Genomic DNA, 19,553 nt, shown 5'->3' with positions numbered 1-19,553 from the left:
CACACAGAACATCACTGTGAGCCTGTTCAGAGGGAATTATAACAGTAAATAAATCTATGTGGGAATGCCTCCTTACCTACAGTTTCACCGTCTGGCCTGGTGAAATGGCCGGTCCCAGAGCAGAGCAAACTGTAAGCCTCTGTGAGAAAAAAAAATAACACAAAAACCACCTCCTTTACAAACATGACCCATTACTGTACTTTACCCTTACTTTAGGAATAAGATTAGATAATGGATGGATAATAACAATAACAATAACAATAACAACAATAATAATAATTATCATTATTACTATCGTTGTTGTTATTATTATTTTTATTAGTCTTTGTGTGGTGAGAAAACACAGTCATTGGAAGAGGGAGGAGAGAGTCCCAGCGGCAGTGTTTTTACCCCCCACACTCACCGTCCTCCGCAGTGGGGCAGATTTCGCAGGGGTCGCCCCATCCTTGTCCCGGCATTACGCTGCAGCAGCACAATGCCTTGGTGGTGTTGATGGGCTGGGGGGACTGGCAAACTCCAGTCTCAAACTTGGAGAAGCAGTAGTTCACCCGGACATCTGGGATTGAAGGAAAGAAAGTAATAAAGAAAGAGTATGTGAAGGTGCTGAGAAAGTTCTTTTATAGTAACACTCATCCTTTTTAAGGTGCTCCAAAGAGCTTTACAGGGCAGGGGGAGGAAGTCTGTGTGCAGAAGCTGAACTGGAGACTCAGTTTCACCAAACTGAACTGACCCCAATACAACCCCAGGGGAGTGCAGTACCAGGAACCAAGCCTGGGACACATGCACTGGCCATAGCTGCACATCACCTGCTTTCTCAAGGCAAGATTATATGCAGAGCATGTCAAAGGTTTTGGCAGCCTTGGATAAGTTAAATTTGATTTTATTATGTTTTTTTTTTTAAGTAGGTGATAAACGGTTGGGTATAATTGGCAAGACATCTGCGAGTCATTTATCAATTGATTTAATTCCCGTCTGTTCCAAAAGCAATTTTTTTAATTCTAGAAATTGGCATTCTGCCATCAGTGCCTAGCCTATCCCTCCACGGGTCAACAATCTGCCTTCCTCCTCCCCTAGTGGTGAAATGATCTTACTACACTATATTTCTGTGCAGTACTGCATGAGCAACTTGGTACATGGTAATTTTCTCAGTTTAATTCAGGACAGCGTGTGGTTCCAGCCACCTGTTCTATTCCCCCTGAAGTCTGAAGTCTGAAGTCCTCCGGTGGAGCTACAGAGCTGGGGGCAGCTTACCGTTACACCTACTCCCTGTGGAGGTGAGCTGGAAGCCTGGGGGACACACGCACTTGAAGCTGCCCTCCGTGTTGATGCAGGTGCCAAACGTACACAAATCTGGCGTCTGTCTGCACTCGTCCACATCTGCAGACAAAACAATCAGACAATCAGGTGATCTGGAATCAGTTATCCCAGCCTGAGGGGGCAGCAGGTGTCATTACCTTTACAAGTCTCATCTTCCAGGAAGAACCCAGGTGGGCAAATGCACCTGTAGGAGCCATCCAGGTTGTCACATTTTCCAGGGCCACAGGTTCCAGGATTCACCTGACACTCATTAACATCTGCGCAGGAAATGCAAAAGCAAAATAGACCAGCCTCAACCAATCATGTGTAAGGAGAACTTTATGGTGTGTGCATGTGTGTGCATGTGTGTGCGCGCATGCTGAAAAACAGGATTGTTTAAAATAATTCCCCAATGATTCAGCCCAAAGAGGTTTTGTTGTTGGTTTTCCAAAGCCAAAATTTGACCATAGAGACATTGTTTTGCAAGGCAAAACAAAACCGTATAAATATGGGCCCAGCAAAAACATGTTGATGCAGCGCATTAAAGCAGTTTATGTAATTGAAAAACATGCAGAAATGAGTCATGCTTTTCATAGCCGAATGGATAATAAACCTTTCAACAACACAAGTAAATAAACAGTGAAAGCCTGCATTCCTAACACCACAAGACATCTAGGAAAGAATTTCTTCTTTCGCAGGAAAATAGTTTGAAGCTTATGCATATAAATTCCCTGATGCATTTGCCATTTACACACCCCACCCAGTACCGGTATAATAAGTTACAGACAAAAAAATGAAGTCTTGCCCAACTAAGATAAATGCTCTGAAAGAGAGAGTGATCGAGTAGAAAAGTGAGAATGAACGTATGAAAGAGGAGGATGAGGTGGTGGCTGCTCACCCACGCAGGTCCGCCCGTCGGACGAGAGCTCAAACCCATCGTGGCAAAAGCAGATGAAGGACCCCAGCGTGTTGATGCAGTCACCATTCCTGCACAGACCTCTCAGTGTGTTGCATTCATCCAGGTCTGAAACAGACCAACAGAATCACACACAGAGCAACATGGGCATCCTTGCCTCATCCGTCTGAAACAGACTACAATAATCACACACAGAGCAACATGGGCGTCCCTGCCTCACCCGTCTGAAACAGACTACAATAAGCACAAACGGCAACAGAGTGTAACGTTAGCTAGCTTACTAACAGTACCTGCTGTAACTGAGTTGATAGAGTGAGTGTAACGTTAGCTAATGAAGGTGCGCTGCGATTTGTTCTGGTAAGTACCAGCCTTATGGGAATGGTTGCCACCGTGGTTCTGGGTTTCATTACCCATCCCCAGAGGAAACATTAGGAGAAGGTGGTGTCTGTGTTTGTGTGGCTCACCGATACAGTCGTTGTTGTGGGAGAGCTGGAAACCCGGGTAACAGAGACAGCTGTACGAGCCCACGGTGTTCTTACAGGTCCCATTCCCACACGGCTGCCTCTCACACTCATCCGCATCTGTAACCGTAGAAACATGCCAAGCAATGCAGGATCAACCAATCACCAGTGCAACCTTGAACACTACGATCACCAGTAAAACTAGAGTCACCTGAATAACTAGGATCACTGAATGAGAAGGATCACCAGTATTGATATCATCACCAGTATATAGCAGAGCTCTTTGTCATTGCATAGATCCACATAATGCTTTAGAGTTATCTTCAAGCACACAGACTTAAAGATTAGTGTGCTGGAGGTGCCACAACCCTTGAAGAAACCAAATTACAGATAACGATACCCTATACACCAGTATACATAGGAAACTGGATGAGTAGCTCTGGCGGAATGTTAAATGCTGTGATATCTTAATTTGTTTTATTTTCTCTTGTTATGTGTGCTAGAGGGCAACATTCCCAGTATTAGATCAAATGTAACAAGAGCTTATAGGAGTCTAGGAGGGACCGTGAGGGATCATACGCTAGTACAAAATAAAGTATGCCGTGTACCTGTTGTGTGTCACTGCAAATGAGACCTAGATCTCCAGTGACCTGCAGTACCTGGCTAATGAAAGGGAATGTGGTGCTGCTGAACTGAGGTGGAGACCCACCGATGCACATGGAGGAGTCTGCCGTCGGCTTGTATCCATTGGGGCAGATGCAGCGGTAGCTCCCCACGGTATCTACACACTGCCCCGGGTTGCAAACGTTCGGGATCTCCAAACATTCATTCCGATCTGCAGGAAGACAGGCATGCAATAAGCCTAACCAGTATACACGTGCACCTGTTTTTTATTTTTTATTTTAAACAGCTGCAAATTCCCAGGCCTTGAGTCATATTTATCTATTCTCCCCTCAGTGCAATAGTGGAGCTTTCACTCTGAATGAGTTACGAACACATTTATTTCTTTGTGCAATTTACATAAATCTTTGAATACTAACCTGAGGTCAGCTGCCCCCTAAATCTCCCTATTATTTAGACCATGCTGATAACCACTGAAAATCTGGATTATGAACTGAACATATTTTCCACATGGCTTGGCCTTATCAGATGCTGTTTTAGTACAGGTCCCACTGCGGATTATTTTTTTCTGGACACATAAAAGCAGGAAGAACAGCAGGATGACGATACGCCCTGTAATAAGCTGCGATTATCCAGTCCCTATCAGAAGCTGAAGTATCTCCTGAGATAATATGATGTCATTTAGAGAGGATGATCATCCCAGTGTGAGCATAAACACACTGGTCTCTTTCTGAACAAAATGCAACAACAACAAAAATCCCTCCTGGATTTCTGAAAAATTTCACATTGTGTTTCCCTGCCATTTCACACACAACCAGCAGCAGACCGTGTTCCTTTCACTCTTCATCCTTCACTCTATATGCCCCCCATCCCCTCCTACATTTGGTACAGCCGCAGGCCCAGCAGGGGAGGCAGTTGAGCTCCACGGGCGGAACGTACCAAGACACTGGCCATTGGGGGCGAAGCGGTAGCCGGGCTTGCATTCACAGCGGTGACTCCCGGGCAGATTGACACAAACGGCGTTTCGCTGGCACACCGGGCCATTCTGGCACTCGTCAATGTCTTCAGTGGAGCCCGATGGCGTTGGCGTAAAAACACACACAACACACAGGTCATTCAACCCCACCCACAGGAAACACCCATTTTGCATCCCCCTCTCTGATTACAGCATTCAGAAAGCCCTTCGCAGGAAGGCCAGGCAAGTTGATGGCATACTCTACCGCACGTAGACCTTTTACTGACCGGCTGTGGTTGACACAGCCGTCACCAGGACCCACCTTCACAGATAAGCAGCTTGTCGTCATAGACGAAGCCCATGGGGCACTCGCAGCGGAAGCTGCCTATCATGTTGATGCACACGCCGTTCTGGCAAACGCCGGGGATCTCGCGGCACTCATCGATGTCTGGGGAGTGACAGGGCAGCAGTTATCTCCCCAACCCCCATACTGAGGAGTCTAGTCACTCCATGTGAATGTTTACGTGTTATAACGTGTTATAACAAACTGCACCCCACTGTGACTACTAAAACTGCACCAATTACTATTAAAACAGCAAATACCACTACTAATAGTAGTAACCATAAAAAAAGTAACCTTGCCATGTGCCATTTGTGTTGTTAATGGCCTTGTAAGTAGAAAACATTTGTCAAATGAATAAACGCACATGTAATAAGGTGAAATTTGTGGACAAATGCTTACCTATAACCTGTCCAGTGTAAATGTCGATGTAATATCCTACTCTTTCACTGCCACACAGGATGGTAAACTCATCTAGAGAGAGAGACAGGCAGGCCAGGATGAGGCAACACAGGAATATAATATCATTTGGTGATAAAAACAGGCAAAAAAACAGCCACCTTCTCTAAAAATCTTGCTATTAACACAGAGCAGAATGTTTGTGAATTCAATGTGGAGAAAAGGCTTTCATATTAAACGCATTTGATTAGATGATTAGCTGATATAAACATGAACATCTATACAGCCACCCCCTCCCCCACCCCCCCAACAAATATTGGCTAATTTATTTTCTTTCAGACATGGGGTACAACCTTTCTTTTGTCAATGTACTGGTCTTTGGTGTTGTCTCATTGAGTTAGATCAGAGTAAACACAGGTATTTCAAATTTTACAAGCAAATGAATAGCGAAATGTCAGTTTAAATCAGCAGGTATTTCAATGGTACCAGTGTCCCAGAGGACCACACTCATGCTGTAGGACTCTAGTGCAACACAGTAAAGCAACATAATGCAGACACTATCCTGCATTCTCCTCTGACAACCCGCTCCCATCAGCATCAGGGACCCATTGAGTATTCATGCAGTTCTACACAAAGATTTTGCTCTCAGTCTTAGCTATGAAATCAACGCATCTGTTCCATTAGTTTCAACACTGGATCTATCCACATTATGTTGTCTGCACCTCCAGTAACTGATTCCCCCATGGTAACTACCTCATTTTTCTTGGAGGATGTAGCCACCTGTGTTTCTGGAGTTGCCACTCCCCTAAATCATTTATTTATTTAACAAAAAAGCTAGTCTTAACCCTGTCGGTGCCCACTAATGCAAGGGGGTGCATTACGCTGTTTTTTGGAGCGGGCCCCTGGTATGTGGGCAGGGCCATGCATCAGTACTCACTGGTGCTGGGAATTGGACACTGTTCGCAGGGATGGTTCCAGGCCCGGCCGATGTTGTAGGAGCAGCAGCACATCTTCTTGGTCATGTTGTAGGCGAGCTCTCCATCGCAGGTGCTGTTGTCAGAGTAAAAGTTTCTGTAGCACAGACTCCTCCGCATGTCTGAGGGGGAAGATGAGGACAGAAATGGGTCTCTTCAGTGCTGTTTTTGGCTCTGGTCAGAAAATATAGTTTGTATTTTGCATAAAAAACCTGTAATATCTAAAAATAAAATATAAAATAAATCACAGAGCATACACAAGCATACAGGTATACACACCAACATGTATACACACACAGCTTCTTACCCAAGCAGTTATTTCCTCCATTGACTTGCATGTAGTCCGCGGGGCAAATGCAGGTGTAGTTTCCAATGGTGTTGTAGCACTGGCCCGGTCCACAGATTCCCGGTCGTTCGCACTCATTCACATCTGCAAACCAGCGAAACAGGAATGCATTCAGAGAAAGTTGCAAAAACTGCAAACGACAGCCAAAAATATGCTGTCCAGTCTGCAGCAAACTCATAAAACCATTCCCCTGTACTCCACTCCAACAAATTAAAATACCATTAACAGTAAGAGATGATCTCCCCCAACGGCACTGTGTGGTTTCGCTGAAACTGTTTTTAACCACCCCAGGGACAGACTGACCACAGCACAGTTGGCTGGGGACTGGCGGTCGGCCGTTTTCCGCATAGGATCAGGACTGACACATGTAAACTCTCCTTATTTATGGGCTCATGAAATCAGACTGACCATCAGGCATCTACTGGGATAAGCCTATGACCACAGGCCAAGGAGCCATCATGTTTCAGCACAGTGCATGCGAACATCCTTCCCTCAATTTCCTATCATCAGGGAAAAACTAATAAGGGATTAAATGTGCTTTGAATGGCACAGGATTCCGTGAGCAGACTCTGAGAGGGGAGGGCCGATCCGTACCCTCACAGATGCGGGTTTCCTCGTTCAGTGCGTAGCCCTTAGGACACTCGCAGAAGAAGCTGCCGAAAGTGTTGATGCACTTCCCGCCCTGGCACAGGCCCGGTAGCTCCTGACATTCATTTATATCTGGAAGAGAGGAAAAGAGGCCGTGCCGAACCCTGAGCCCTGAGCCCTGGCTGAGAGCAAACCACATCCCATTACGTCATAGACCGCAGCACACCACAATACATCACCTAACAACACAAAACACTGCATCACAATAACACCATAATATAACATCACATCATACATAAAGTCACACTGCATCGCAACACCACACATCACATCTCATCACACAGCACACAAGTGCACACAAAACATTATGGCACATGACATTATGGTGCATTTTAGTGAATCACACGTCATATGACATCACATCAAACCAGTTCCAAACTCAGTTAGGTCTCACCTTCCACAATGACAGTAATGGGGTTGAGTCTGAACCCTTCTCCTCCGGGACACAGGACCTTGTAAGCAGCTGAAAAAGAAACAATCTTGTGATGCTCAATTAATTTGTGTGTTTACCACAAATCTGCGAGTTTGCAGCCTTAATAAATTCAAGGCAATTTCAAAACATGGGCTGTTTGTTTCCAGGACCAGGAATATGGATTTGCAGTGCTGGGGTACTTCAGAGCTGGGCAGTGTCATGGCAGCCAGACTCACAGGAGTTGAGGTGGGGGCAGGCCTCACACGGGTTTCCCCAACCCTGTCCCATGGAGCAGCAGCACGAGGCCTTGGACACCCCCACGCCGATTTCATTGGAACAGTCCAGGCTCTCAGAGGCATCCCCGCGAGAACGCACATCCAGGTAGCAGTTCCCTGATCTAGTATCTGAAAAACATTACAGAATGTTTGCTTGCAAAGCAGCATTTAAACATATCAGTGCTTGAGTGTGGGCATTTAGGGGAATCAATGCAGCATATCTGTGACCTTAAATAAACACAGACATTCACTTCGGTGAAGAATATGATGCAGGTTGTACGATACTGAGGGGGTCTCTCACCCACACAGCCGACTCGGGTGGGGTTCAGCTCAAAGTCCGGGGGGCAGTTGCAGAGGTAGCTGCCAGGAGTGTTGACGCATATGCCGCTAATGCAGATGGTTGGGTCAGCGCACTCGTTGGTATCTGGAAAATAAGGAAGTGGGACCCGCCCTTTCTGTCACTGCAGGGGAATGCGGCCTGCCGTCATGCCTTGAACAGCGGAACAGCACCGCAGGCTGGCTCCAGTGGGACGGAGAAGCCGTCACCCCCCCCCCCCCCCGACCCCAGGGGGGCAGCCTTCCGCAAGCCTTCAGGCGCAAAATCACACCAATATTCATCATCTCCCTGAGCGCTGACTCAGTCACCATGACAACATGGTGGGGAGGCCTGAATGGAGAGGTCTGAGTCACCCCCCTGGGGCGGGGTGGGGGGACGCATGAGGCGAGAGAGGGGACACTAGAGTGTGAAGTAGTCAGGATTGGAGGAAGCCTGTTGTGTCATTATTGAAGTACTCACAGACAAGGCATTGGGAAGGGGGGGGGGGCCTTGCAGGTGTACTCTCACCTGTACAGTTTCCTCCGCTCCTGTCCAGCTCAAACCCTTCATAGCACTCGCACCTGAAGAGCCCTGGAATGTTCTGGCACCTGCCATTGACACAGATGTCAGCAAAGGTGCATTCGTCTATGTCTGTGGAGCAGAGAGACAGAGAGAGGAAAAAAGAAAGAAAAAGACCACCAAGTTGTGAGGGATTCATCAACCATGGAAGCAGTTTGACAGCTAGACACCAATGTCACGGCGCCTGCTCAGTGCACGATCTTCCCCTGTTGCCATGGGTAACAGAGTCTGACGATGCCTTTTCCTGCAAAGATGTTCCTGAGGCGTGATGTGCGTGAGCCAGCCCGGCGGAGACGGCGGTGTCGGCGGCAGGACCCCTCACCGTCGCAGGCCTTGCCGTCGGCGGTGGGGATGAAGCCCATGTCACATTCGCAGCGGTAGCCCCCGGGCACGTTCAGGCAGTGGCCGCTCTCACACAGGTTCACATTCTCCGCACACTCGTCACTGTCTGCAGACAGAGGAAACGCCACATCTTTAACAACCGCAGCACGCCACTGTGCTGAAACAGATCGGCGTCTCGGGTGAATTTACCATAACAAGTCGGGGAAACAATTTTCCCTCGGTAAGAGCATGTATGAGATGTATGTGCGCGTATGTTTACGTGTACGTATTCAGTTGTGTGCCGGCATATGCATGCACGTGTGTGTGTGTGTGTGTGTGTGTGTGTGTGTGTGGATATTCAGGCAGAATGTGTGAATGGGATTGTCAGTGTTGGTGGTGTAGGAGGATCTAACCGCTGCAGAAGAAGCCATCTCCACTGAACCCCTCCCTGCACACGCAGCGGTACGAGCCCATGGTGTTCTTGCAGTCCGCGTTGTGGTTGCACATGTGGGTGCCGTTGGAGCACTCATCCAGGTCTGAAACAAATCCGCACACACACACACACACACACACACACACAAACCCCCACGCGCGCACATACACACATGCACACATGCATGCAACCACACACCCAAATCAACACATATGCATACGCACATGCACCCACACACACACACATACGGACACGCATGTGAACACACACAGGCACGCACACGCATGTGAACGCACATAGGCACACACATGCATGCACACACACACACACACACACGCACACACACGGCATGTCATGTTCACACATTAAAAATCTAGAGGCCTTTGATTCATATTTTGTGCAAGCACATTCACCAAACTGACATATGATTGAAAGGGGAGGGGCAGGGACAGGCATGTCACCTACACTTTTAGGAAGGGGGGGCTCACCTGTACACTTGATCCCATCTCCAATCCAGCCCACTCCACAGCTGCACTTAAAGCTGCCAGCTGTGTTCGTGCAGGAGGAGTGCCTGTGGCAGTTATGAGCCCCGATCTCACACTCGTTTATGTCTGGGGAACAATTACATCCACACAAAATCAGAATCAGAGCCAGGCACCACCCTGGGAAACACACGCTAAGCCAAAAGACAAGTCTGAGAGGGGAAGGACATGAGTCAGAGGGGAATTTCATTTTAAAACATTCAAAATTTGTGCTCATTTAAGTCTGGCCCAATGAAAAGCTCCACTGCCATTTTTCTATCACAACCACTGAGATGATCAAAGTTTACATAAGAACAGAACACCATGCACTGGTTTAAAAAAAAAAAGTCACTTCCAAGACATAATTCTTCTCATTTGGTGTCCAACCAAACAAACACACTTTCAACTTTGGGGTTTTATTTTGTTGGTTGGGGGGTGGATCTGGGGAGCTTCTAAACAGTAGAAGCTAAGGCCACAGGACAGTCTATCAGAACTCAAACCAGTGCAGATCTGACCACACACAGGTGTGTAGTCACCTTTCACCTTGAGTCCTGGAACCTCACGGCATCAAAGCTCATTGGCTCAAACCATAATTAATCTCTGTGTGTTCTTTGTTTTGTATTTTCCTTTTCCCGTGAACACGTGAGAGTCCTTTGAGAGAGGGAAAAAATGTCCCAAATAAAGAGCCAGTTGAAAACATTCTTTATCTCAGCATCATGAGGCCAGAGTCTGTTTGTCTGGATGTTGTGTGCATTCCTGGCGGCTCTGCAGGAGTCTGGCGTTGGCTAGCCCAGGCAGCTAATGAGCGCTAATGAGACACAGTCCTTTCGGTGGAATGGCATGCAAACGAAGCGGCCATTGCCCTCTCTCTGCTAACAACAGGGCCTGTTTCCAAGGAACAGTTCGTGAATTTGCACGCTCAGAAGGTCAGAGTGGAACCCCCAGCAGCTGGAAATGTAAATGAACGCAGCCACTGGGGACGCAGCGTACGTAAACTGAGGGGGAACAGGGACACCTTTCTATTTCTGCAAAATTATCCAACTGGACTCCCGGCAGACATGACTTACGGGAAGCATTACTATGAGTATTTGTTGTAATGGGGATGTCTCACACTGTTAATGCATCCAAGGGCACTCACGCACTAAAGGGTGCATAGCATCGCAGCCTCACAGGAAAAACCACGAGGAATAAGGTGTAATAAAGACCACAAGTCACTCATCAACAGGTGATTTTTGCACTACCTATTTTCATTATTATTATTATTATTATTATACAACATACATGTTATTACAAACAACACCACAAAATCCTTAAGTCGAAAAAAACATGGAAGGAAGTATTAGTGTGCTAAGAGTTTTTAAAGACACATTAAATATAATTTAAAGAAGCACAAGAATAAAATCTAAGCAGTGACTGCATACGATACTGTGACTGGGGGCCGGAAATGGTAATAACAAAGACAGATTTGGGTCAGATCGAGAGGCCAATGCCTCAGTCAGGTCAAGGAGAAAAACACAAGCCCTGTGACGGATTTCTGAGGCTCTTGCTGAGTGGAACAAACCTGTGCAATCCACTGAAATGATTTAAGGCCGATCCACACAGGGCCACTCCTAACAGCAAAAACCTCTCTAGAGCACAAAGTTCACACGATCTGTAGTAATCAATAAAAAGGCCATATTATTCCAAAAGGGAAGGCACTCACTGCTGTGTTAGTCATGTCTAAAGGAAGAATTTAGTCCATGAAGGTATAGGAGAGAAAAATGGATACTTTTCATTGGACAATTTTCCAAAAACTGAGCACTTTTATTGGTCATTAGTTTTCAGTTTCTCTGAAATTAATACATTCTTTCATTTTAATATTTCAGCTTGCAGATTACAGCGTTTTATTCTTAAATAGCACACATACTGTAGACAGACACCAGCTAAAGTTCTGAATAATTTTTTAGGTGCATGCATAAGTCAGTTAGCCTGTGGCAAGCCCACTCCCAGTATTGGAGTGCCACAGTTAAACTGGGAGCCAACTCCACCACCTCAAGTTCCACATCCGCAAAATTATCACATGGAAATTTTTGAGATGGAGGTGTTCTGCAAGTAATTTCACAACAAAACAGTTAAATAATGTAAGAAATAATGAAATTATACTCAAATAAATACTGAAATAAAGACTGAAGGATCTGGAATAAAAGAAGCTGGAGACCTTACAGAAGAGAGGAAAGTTATATGGACTAGCTCTTGGCCTGAGAATATGACGTCAGCTTTGCACATAAGCTACAAAAGCAGACCGTAGCTATGGAAAAAATAGAGGACTCAGTCCTGTATTGTAGCTTCTGAAACGTGAGCCGGCTGCTTCCTGTGTGTGCAGTATTTTCATCCTTATTTTTTCATTTGCATCCTCTTTTAAAAAATTAAGAAAAGACAAACAAGTAAAAATATCAGAGACCTTTCTAATCAGAAAAATATTAAGATTAATGTTGGTTACGCGGCTGATTGTTCTAGCAGTGCCAAACAGTTCTGAAGGAATACTCCATCGCCTTTATCTGTATTCAGTAGGCCTATCGGCTGTCCCCTGCGATCCTGCCAGCCAATGGGCTCCAGCTGGGCCAAGATTACATTCCACACTGGGTAACACACCCCTGCACTGAAGAAGAGTGCTTTATCTGGACCACCAAGTGTTTCTGAGCCCTCAGTACCGCTGCCTGTGTGGGCTTTCCTATAAACATTCTCCATCAATATTGGACAGGATTTTTTTATGTGCGAGTGGCTGTTTGTGACCCAACTATGCAGTCAAATGGATAGCATTGGCAAACAAGCACAGTCACATAAAAAATCCTGTCCACTTTTATAACCGCCAATTATAACTGCTGTCCAACTGTGCAAACTGTGGACAGAATATCCTCGCGTGGTCTAATCAATCAACAGCAGGTCACGGACTGTCACAGAACCATCTCCATTGATTAGAGGATCTTGGATAAATACAGATAAATCTGATTTCTATTTCACATGGCCCACATACCGATTCTGCACATCATGTGGCTTTACAAAGAGCATCATTACAGCAGGCTAATTCAATCAACAGCTTGTTACCCTTCAGAGAACGGCAGTTTCAGCTGGAGGGAGAAACGCACACAGAACAGGAGGCCAGAGCTGTCTTTGGAAAGAGCCGCTCAGTGCATTCATCACACAGAAATGCAAGCTCATAGTACAGAACAGCCCTGAGTGTCTGGGTGTTCTACAACTACAGCAAGTAATGCAACATCGTAATGCACACACACAGACACACACATGCAAAACATACACATGCATTCATGTGTACACACAAACATACATACCCACAGGCAAACACACACACACATGCGCCTTATATTTTTTAAGTCAGAAAATGGAATGGAACCATATGCAGTCACAGAACACTGCCCCGTGGCACTGGGAGTTACTGCCCATGTCCCCAGAGGAGAGGGGCAGTCACTTACAGGATCATAACAGTGTGTGGATGTGTGCCCCCAGTCTCATCACACAAGAGCATTCAGAGCAGCTGCAGAAAAGGCAGAGGCTCCAACCTACCGAGCCCACAGAACAGGCTGCTGGGCTGTGGGGTGAATAGAGAGGGTGGCTGGCAGAACTCGCTCTGGAGGATAAGAAACTCATTCCAAAAATCTGGATGAAAGATTGGCTTCTGCCCTGTTCTGACTACGGGCAGTAGCAATGCAGGCTGACGGCTAATTGGCAGTAGTGTTGCCCAGGGATATGGAGGGTTCAGACTGCCAAGGTCCATATCTCACCCTCCACTGGGGGACTGGTCTGCTTGCTAAAGGCACGTATGAAATGTCTTCCTCCAACTCATGTCTGTGCAAGCTCAGCTTGCAGAGTGATGAGCAGCAGCTGGTGACATCATGTGGTTCAGAAGAGGCTCACTTGGTTCATGCCTGGCTGTCTACACTCATAGTGTACTGGGTGCAGCTGTATATGGTTGGCCATTACAAAAAAATTGAGGGAAAGTATTTTTTTTAAAAGCTAGTGGTTAAAGAATGGAGAGTGGCTATAATTAGGCAGTGGTGAGAATTAAGATAGATCCATGAGGTTTTCATAAAACAAACACACAAAAACAAATGAGCTTTAAGTGACAGTTTGAAACAATAAAGTTGTTTCCACTTCCTTGACCCTCAGATTCCACCACATCAAAAGGACGGTGGAAACAAAATGTACCCTTCTGCCCAAATTTCCCCACAGCGCAGTCTGGAAACGAGGAAGACTGCCGCCATCTGTCAGGGGCAGGACGCGAACGCGAGCACGAGCGCTAATGGAAGCAGAGACAGGGATTCTCCAAAAGCACTTTCGACTTTTAATTTTGTTTATGGAACCGCAAACAATAGCCGATGACATGGCAGCCGAGAAATGCAGTCTGAACGTTAATGGCGCCCAGACACACATGCCGCTTAGCCGGCCTCATCACTCACTCCCCCAGCTGCGCGTCCAACAATATTAAAGAAAGATGCATAAATAATTCTCAAGCAGTGCCAACGCCTTTCTTTTACCCAATACATCTTCAGCACATACTCTCAGGATCCAAACCAGACCAGACTAGCACGGCTCATCTTGGCGAGGAAGTTCCCAGCAGGAGACCCCGCCCCCCTTCCCCCGGGCTGCTCCCGCAGTTTAACGGGGTCCCCCCGCAGGGTGCGGACCACGCTCCCGCAGCGTGCATCCGATCCTCCGTCACATCGGGCCGGGGCACGGAGCCAGCAGACGCATTACGCCGCGCTGCTAGCCCGCTCTGCAGGCGCCCTTTACTCTGGACTTATACGGCCCACATTTTAAACACCGTCCATTTGCACAGCTGGGGATTCCTCTGAAGCAGCTCCAGTAAAGAGCCCCGGCTCGCGGGCGTGACCGCAAAACCGCAGGCTTCAGCCAAGCAGCGCAGTATGAGAGCTGCGGCACAGGGCACTTAGGTTAGAGGCTGCAAGATTGATTCCCAGCTGGGTCACTGCCACTGAACCCTTGAGCATAGTACTTAAACCCAAACTGCATCAGTGAAATGTTGAGCTGTATAAATGGATTGCATGTACAGTACACCAAATAAATAAATAAATAAATAAGTGGTGTAAGACATTTTGGGTAAGAGTGTGTGTTGAATGGTACATAATACGATTATAATAACAAAAGAAATAATAATAATAATAATAATAATAATAATTACAGCAACAACAACAATAATACGGGCCAAACTCTATACCCTCTCAGGTGAAGTAGAGACAGGTGCCTGGGTGTGCAGATGAGTGCCCCAGGTGAGGTTTGGGTGGGGGAGGGAGGAGGGGGAGTGTTCACCTGTGCAGCCCGTAGAGCCCTTCCGGACAGAGTAGCCCAGATCACAGTGGCAGATGAAGGAGCCCTTGGTGTTCTCACAGTTCCCATTCAGACAGATGTTTTGGTTTAAGTCGCACTCGTCCACGTCTGGCGGGGGGGGGTAGCGGGGGGGGGGGGGGGAGGGGGAAACATACCGGCTCAAAATCTAAAAATAAAAGTGGACTCTACTCGGACCAAAAAAGGAACCTCAGGCTCTTGTGCAGCTAGGGAGGAGCCTGTCTGCAGGTGGGGTGCTTGCATTAGACTTGCCCCTTCCCTACTTAGCAAAACCAAACACAGCGTGGCACTTCAAGCATACCTATAAAACTGCCTGACTGTTTAAACTTTAATGAAAATATTTCATAGCTACTTAACTTTGGCTAAAACCTCTAAAACAAGACAGAGTGCATAGTTTACACTGAAGTATTTCAGTTGGGATGAATTCAAAGAAAGCTACCAAGACACGTCTTCATATCCTCGGCTGCCATGAAGCCGTCGAAGCAGAGGCACTGGTATTCCCCCGGGAGGTTGGTGCATTGGCCTCCATCACAGATGTCCGCATTCTCCTCACACTCATCAATATCTGCAGAGAACACAGCGCATGTTTTCAGTACATGACAATAATTTGCTAATGGCAGTCAATAGCTTTCTAGTTTATGTGTTCAGGTTTCAGTGAGCAGGTGGGTTCATGTGTACAGGCCCATGTGTGTTATAGTGCATGTGGTTCAGGTTTCAGAAATCAGGTGAATTCAGATGTACGTGTCCAGGTGTGTTCTAGATTATGTTTTCAGGATTAAGTGATCAGGTGAGTTCAGGTATACGCTAACAGGTGTGTTCTAGTTCATGTGTTAGGTTTAAGTGATCAGGTGGGTTCAGTTGTATGTGTCCAGGTGTGTACTAGTTCATGTGTTCAGGTTTAAGTGATCAGGTGAGTCCAGGTGTGTGCCTCACCTGTGCAGCTCCTGTGGTCAGGCATGAGGGCATAGCCACTTTGGCAGCTGCACTCATAGCTTCCCTCTGAGTTTGTGCAGAAGGTATCACAACCTCCATTCTGGATGGTGCATTCATCGATATCTGAGAAAGAGAGAGGGAGAGAGGGAAGGAAATGGAGACAGACAGACAGAGTGAGAGAATGGGAAGGGCAAGAAAGAGAATGGGGAGAGAGACAGAAAAAGAGGGAGCGAGAGACAGAAAGAAAGAGTAAAAAAGATTCTAAGATAATCCAGACAGAAGACACTTATATCTTTGTTTTCACAGTAGTGCAGTACTTCGGCGTTGTATTAAAAGATTTGGTGGTGGGTTTCTCACCAACACAGGAGAGGTGATCCTCTGTAGGTTTGTATCCAGTGTCACAGGAGCACTGGTAGCCTCCAATCAGGTTCACACACTGCCCATTCCTGCACAGCGTATTGCTCAGCTCGCACTCATTAATGTCTGCAAGGTAAGAGAGACATATTTGCAGCTCTACAAGCCAAAGATGGGAGGAGAGGGGGTTATTTTAATGGCTGAAAATCTTTCTGTATATGTATGTTCAAGGGCCAATCTCCTATAATCCTCCAGTAAAAATATATGAGCAATTAGCACACATGAAGTCATTCAACACCAAGACGTTCGCACACAAGCTCTTTGGCCAAAACAGCCGGCTTAAGATTATTATAATAATGACCCACCCAATTATACTCTAATCAGAGTAACAATGTAAATTGGTGGAGATGTTTAGTCATGGAGGTGAACAGCGCAGCTCCATGTCTTTTAAAAGAGCCCAGAACATCTGCAATCTGCTTTCAGACCTCAGTAGATTTATTTGCTCATGTGCAAATCTCAACGTTGGGGGCTGGAAGCAGGCAGTTTTCATGGGTACAACACACACACTCTGGGGCTGGTTGCAACAGCTGGATGTAAGAAAGGTGGTCTTAACTGTCAAGTCATTTGTAGCTACGTCCAACGATGTGTTCAATATTTACACTTGTGCCATCATCTAAAAATATGAGCAGGTGTAGCTAAGTCCAGTGTAGACAATTTGAGTTGATACACGTTCATGTTGATACATTCTGTTGTGCGTTGCTAGGCAGTATGTGCTGCTCAGCTACAATATTGCTGCTGCTCGATTTGTTCCGGTCAGAGACGTGCTATGCATAAATTGAGGTGAGAACGCGTCAATTAATTCACACAGCTCAAACCTGCTGAAACAAAAGAGTTCAACCAGCTCACTATCCCCATATATGTTGAGAGGATTTGTCCCATCTCGTAATATTCTGTCCAAAAGTTTCACTTATGCCTACCCCGAAGTAAGCGTAGAATTTACACACAGATGTAGCGCTATGCCCAGTTGGTGCGATAGTGTAGGTACATTTTCTTGCGTCTGACCTTGCGCACATTCTACATCGGGCCTGACCATAAGACCAGGCGTATGTCCAGTTGGTGCAACCGGCCCCTGTACAGTGAGAAAAGGGTTTCTAATGGACCCGCCCATCTCAATCCAAAACCAGCTCCACCCAAACCCCATCATTTCACCCTCAGGAACACATCCACCCAGAAGCCCAATCACATACAGTGTCAAGAGAAAGAGGGAGGCCTCTACTGGGCACACACACCTCCACCCACACCTCTCCACCCATCTCTATCCAAACCCCAGTCAGTTATAGGCCCCCAAGCAATCAGAAACTGATCTTACAGCATCTCCACCACATGACCATACCCCTCCAAGCATACAGAACCTCCCACATCCACCCACATATGCTCCAAACACCATAATCTCACTCCTAAAATCATGCAATGCCTCAGGCCAAGAACAGGCCCACATACCCAACAGCTCACAAACAAGCACACTCAATAGCTCCCACGTCCAGTACCCTCTGAATCTCACACAGCCTTAATTCCAGACACGCAACTAGCAATTACCAGGGAAATCCCTCCCAGCATGCACCAGCTCTCACCCAGACAGGCAGACCCATCCACAGCAATCTCATGCCCATTGGGACAGGTGCACTGGAAGCTGCCCTCTGTGTTCATACAGTCCCCACCCCGACACAGCAGAGGGTTTCTCTCACACTCATCGATGTCTGGGGGGGGAGGGAGAGAGAGAGATTACATATATTTTTTGTTTTCAGAGTGATCAGAATATAATTAAGAATATAGTTATTTCCACTAGTAAGCAGGAAGATAAGAATGTGCCTGCACAGAAAACGATTGAATTGAATTTTATTGTATAACAAATATACAAATACTGTCCCTTTTTACAGACACTATCACAAAGATACTTTACACAAACAGAATACTCAACATCTAATCACAATTTCCTTTAATACCCATTAATACTACAGTACAGTCCCTTCAGACTAAATTATCAACTATGACCAGAGCTATTTAGCCTTCTTCCTGTTCTTTGATAACACAGAAAATATTACAGTCTATGAAGTATGCCTCAAATCTGGGGCTGTGGTTTTTAAATGTGGAGAGTGCACAGTTTCAGCCTTGTGCCTCAGATTCAGTGTGTTCAGTGCTGCGTGTGTTCAGTGTGTAACCGCATAGGAGAGCAAACGCGTGTAGTGCAGCGCAGGCGTGTCCTCGGCTGACCCATGCAGTTCTTCATCATCATGAAGCCGCTCTCGTAGCCCTCGAAGCAGTCGCACTTGAAGTCTCCTGGCGTGTTCACACAGGTGCCTTGGCCGCAGACTTCCGGCATAATCCGGCATTCATCAATGTCTGTGAGGATTGGCACATGGCACACACAATGTTAATCCATGATATGCCCACACACAGGCATACACATGCACACACAAACACACACAAATGTGCATGCATGCACAGTCACACACACACACACACACACACACACACACAGTAATGCTGACTGACTTGCAAAAATATTCACATTGGAATAAACTCAGTTCAGAACAGTCATTCTTCCTGCCCAACACAAACAATTATCCAGTCAGCATCTGTCCTGCAACATTTCGGCCAAAAAGAGATTCCTAGGTGATGTTAGTTATTACAGGTAACAATGTAGTTTAACCGTGCTAATGCATAATGTCAAACAGGCCCACCTGTGCAATTCCTCTCATAGTTGTCCAGGGCAAATCCGTTATCACAGTGGCACCTGAAACTGCCCACAGTGTTCCGGCATCTTCCATTAGTGCAGAGAGTGTGAATCATCTTACACTCATTAATATCTGTAGAGCCCAGATATAACAGAGAGAAACAGTTAGCGTTAGCACAGTCCCTAAATGGAAATGGAAGACACACGATTGGTTATGTGTGGTCTTATGCCGACAGTGAACCCATCCCTCAAATCTTCAAGCATTTTGTAGTCATGATGATATAGTCAACCTTCATCAAAAGGTTTTCTGATGTGAGAGAGGGGAAAAACTTAAGTCTTTTCAATTGTAAAAAGGGAA

General features: G+C 46.3%; 1 protein-coding gene across 1 annotated transcript in view; it reads right to left on the bottom strand.

Moving 5' to 3' along the window:
* The window catches only part of LOC118215399 (fibrillin-1-like), a 54,831-nt gene that overhangs the window by 9,149 nt on the left and 26,129 nt on the right, over positions 1–19,553 (bottom strand). The window contains exons 26-52 of the mRNA XM_035396147.1: positions 19,203–19,328; positions 18,733–18,861; positions 18,093–18,218; positions 16,465–16,590; positions 16,108–16,230; positions 15,614–15,739; positions 15,139–15,264; positions 9,781–9,903; positions 9,273–9,395; positions 8,861–8,986; positions 8,488–8,610; positions 7,945–8,067; positions 7,605–7,772; positions 7,351–7,419; positions 6,903–7,028; positions 6,270–6,392; positions 5,926–6,084; positions 4,992–5,063; positions 4,572–4,697; positions 4,234–4,356; positions 3,383–3,508; positions 2,677–2,793; positions 2,195–2,320; positions 1,455–1,574; positions 1,252–1,377; positions 404–556; positions 77–139 (exon numbers count right to left, since the gene is read on the bottom strand). Coding sequence (XP_035252038.1) covers positions 77–139; positions 404–556; positions 1,252–1,377; positions 1,455–1,574; positions 2,195–2,320; positions 2,677–2,793; positions 3,383–3,508; positions 4,234–4,356; positions 4,572–4,697; positions 4,992–5,063; positions 5,926–6,084; positions 6,270–6,392; positions 6,903–7,028; positions 7,351–7,419; positions 7,605–7,772; positions 7,945–8,067; positions 8,488–8,610; positions 8,861–8,986; positions 9,273–9,395; positions 9,781–9,903; positions 15,139–15,264; positions 15,614–15,739; positions 16,108–16,230; positions 16,465–16,590; positions 18,093–18,218; positions 18,733–18,861; positions 19,203–19,328 — 3,297 coding nt within the window. The remainder of the gene's footprint in view (positions 1–76; positions 140–403; positions 557–1,251; positions 1,378–1,454; positions 1,575–2,194; positions 2,321–2,676; positions 2,794–3,382; positions 3,509–4,233; positions 4,357–4,571; positions 4,698–4,991; positions 5,064–5,925; positions 6,085–6,269; positions 6,393–6,902; positions 7,029–7,350; positions 7,420–7,604; positions 7,773–7,944; positions 8,068–8,487; positions 8,611–8,860; positions 8,987–9,272; positions 9,396–9,780; positions 9,904–15,138; positions 15,265–15,613; positions 15,740–16,107; positions 16,231–16,464; positions 16,591–18,092; positions 18,219–18,732; positions 18,862–19,202; positions 19,329–19,553) is intronic.

The sequence above is a fragment of the Anguilla anguilla genome, chromosome 16, assembly GCF_013347855.1.
Source record: "Anguilla anguilla isolate fAngAng1 chromosome 16, fAngAng1.pri, whole genome shotgun sequence".
NCBI lineage: Eukaryota > Metazoa > Chordata > Actinopteri > Anguilliformes > Anguillidae > Anguilla > Anguilla anguilla.
Note: the sequence above shows the minus strand (reverse complement) of the source record. Positions and strands in the feature narration are given on the sequence as shown.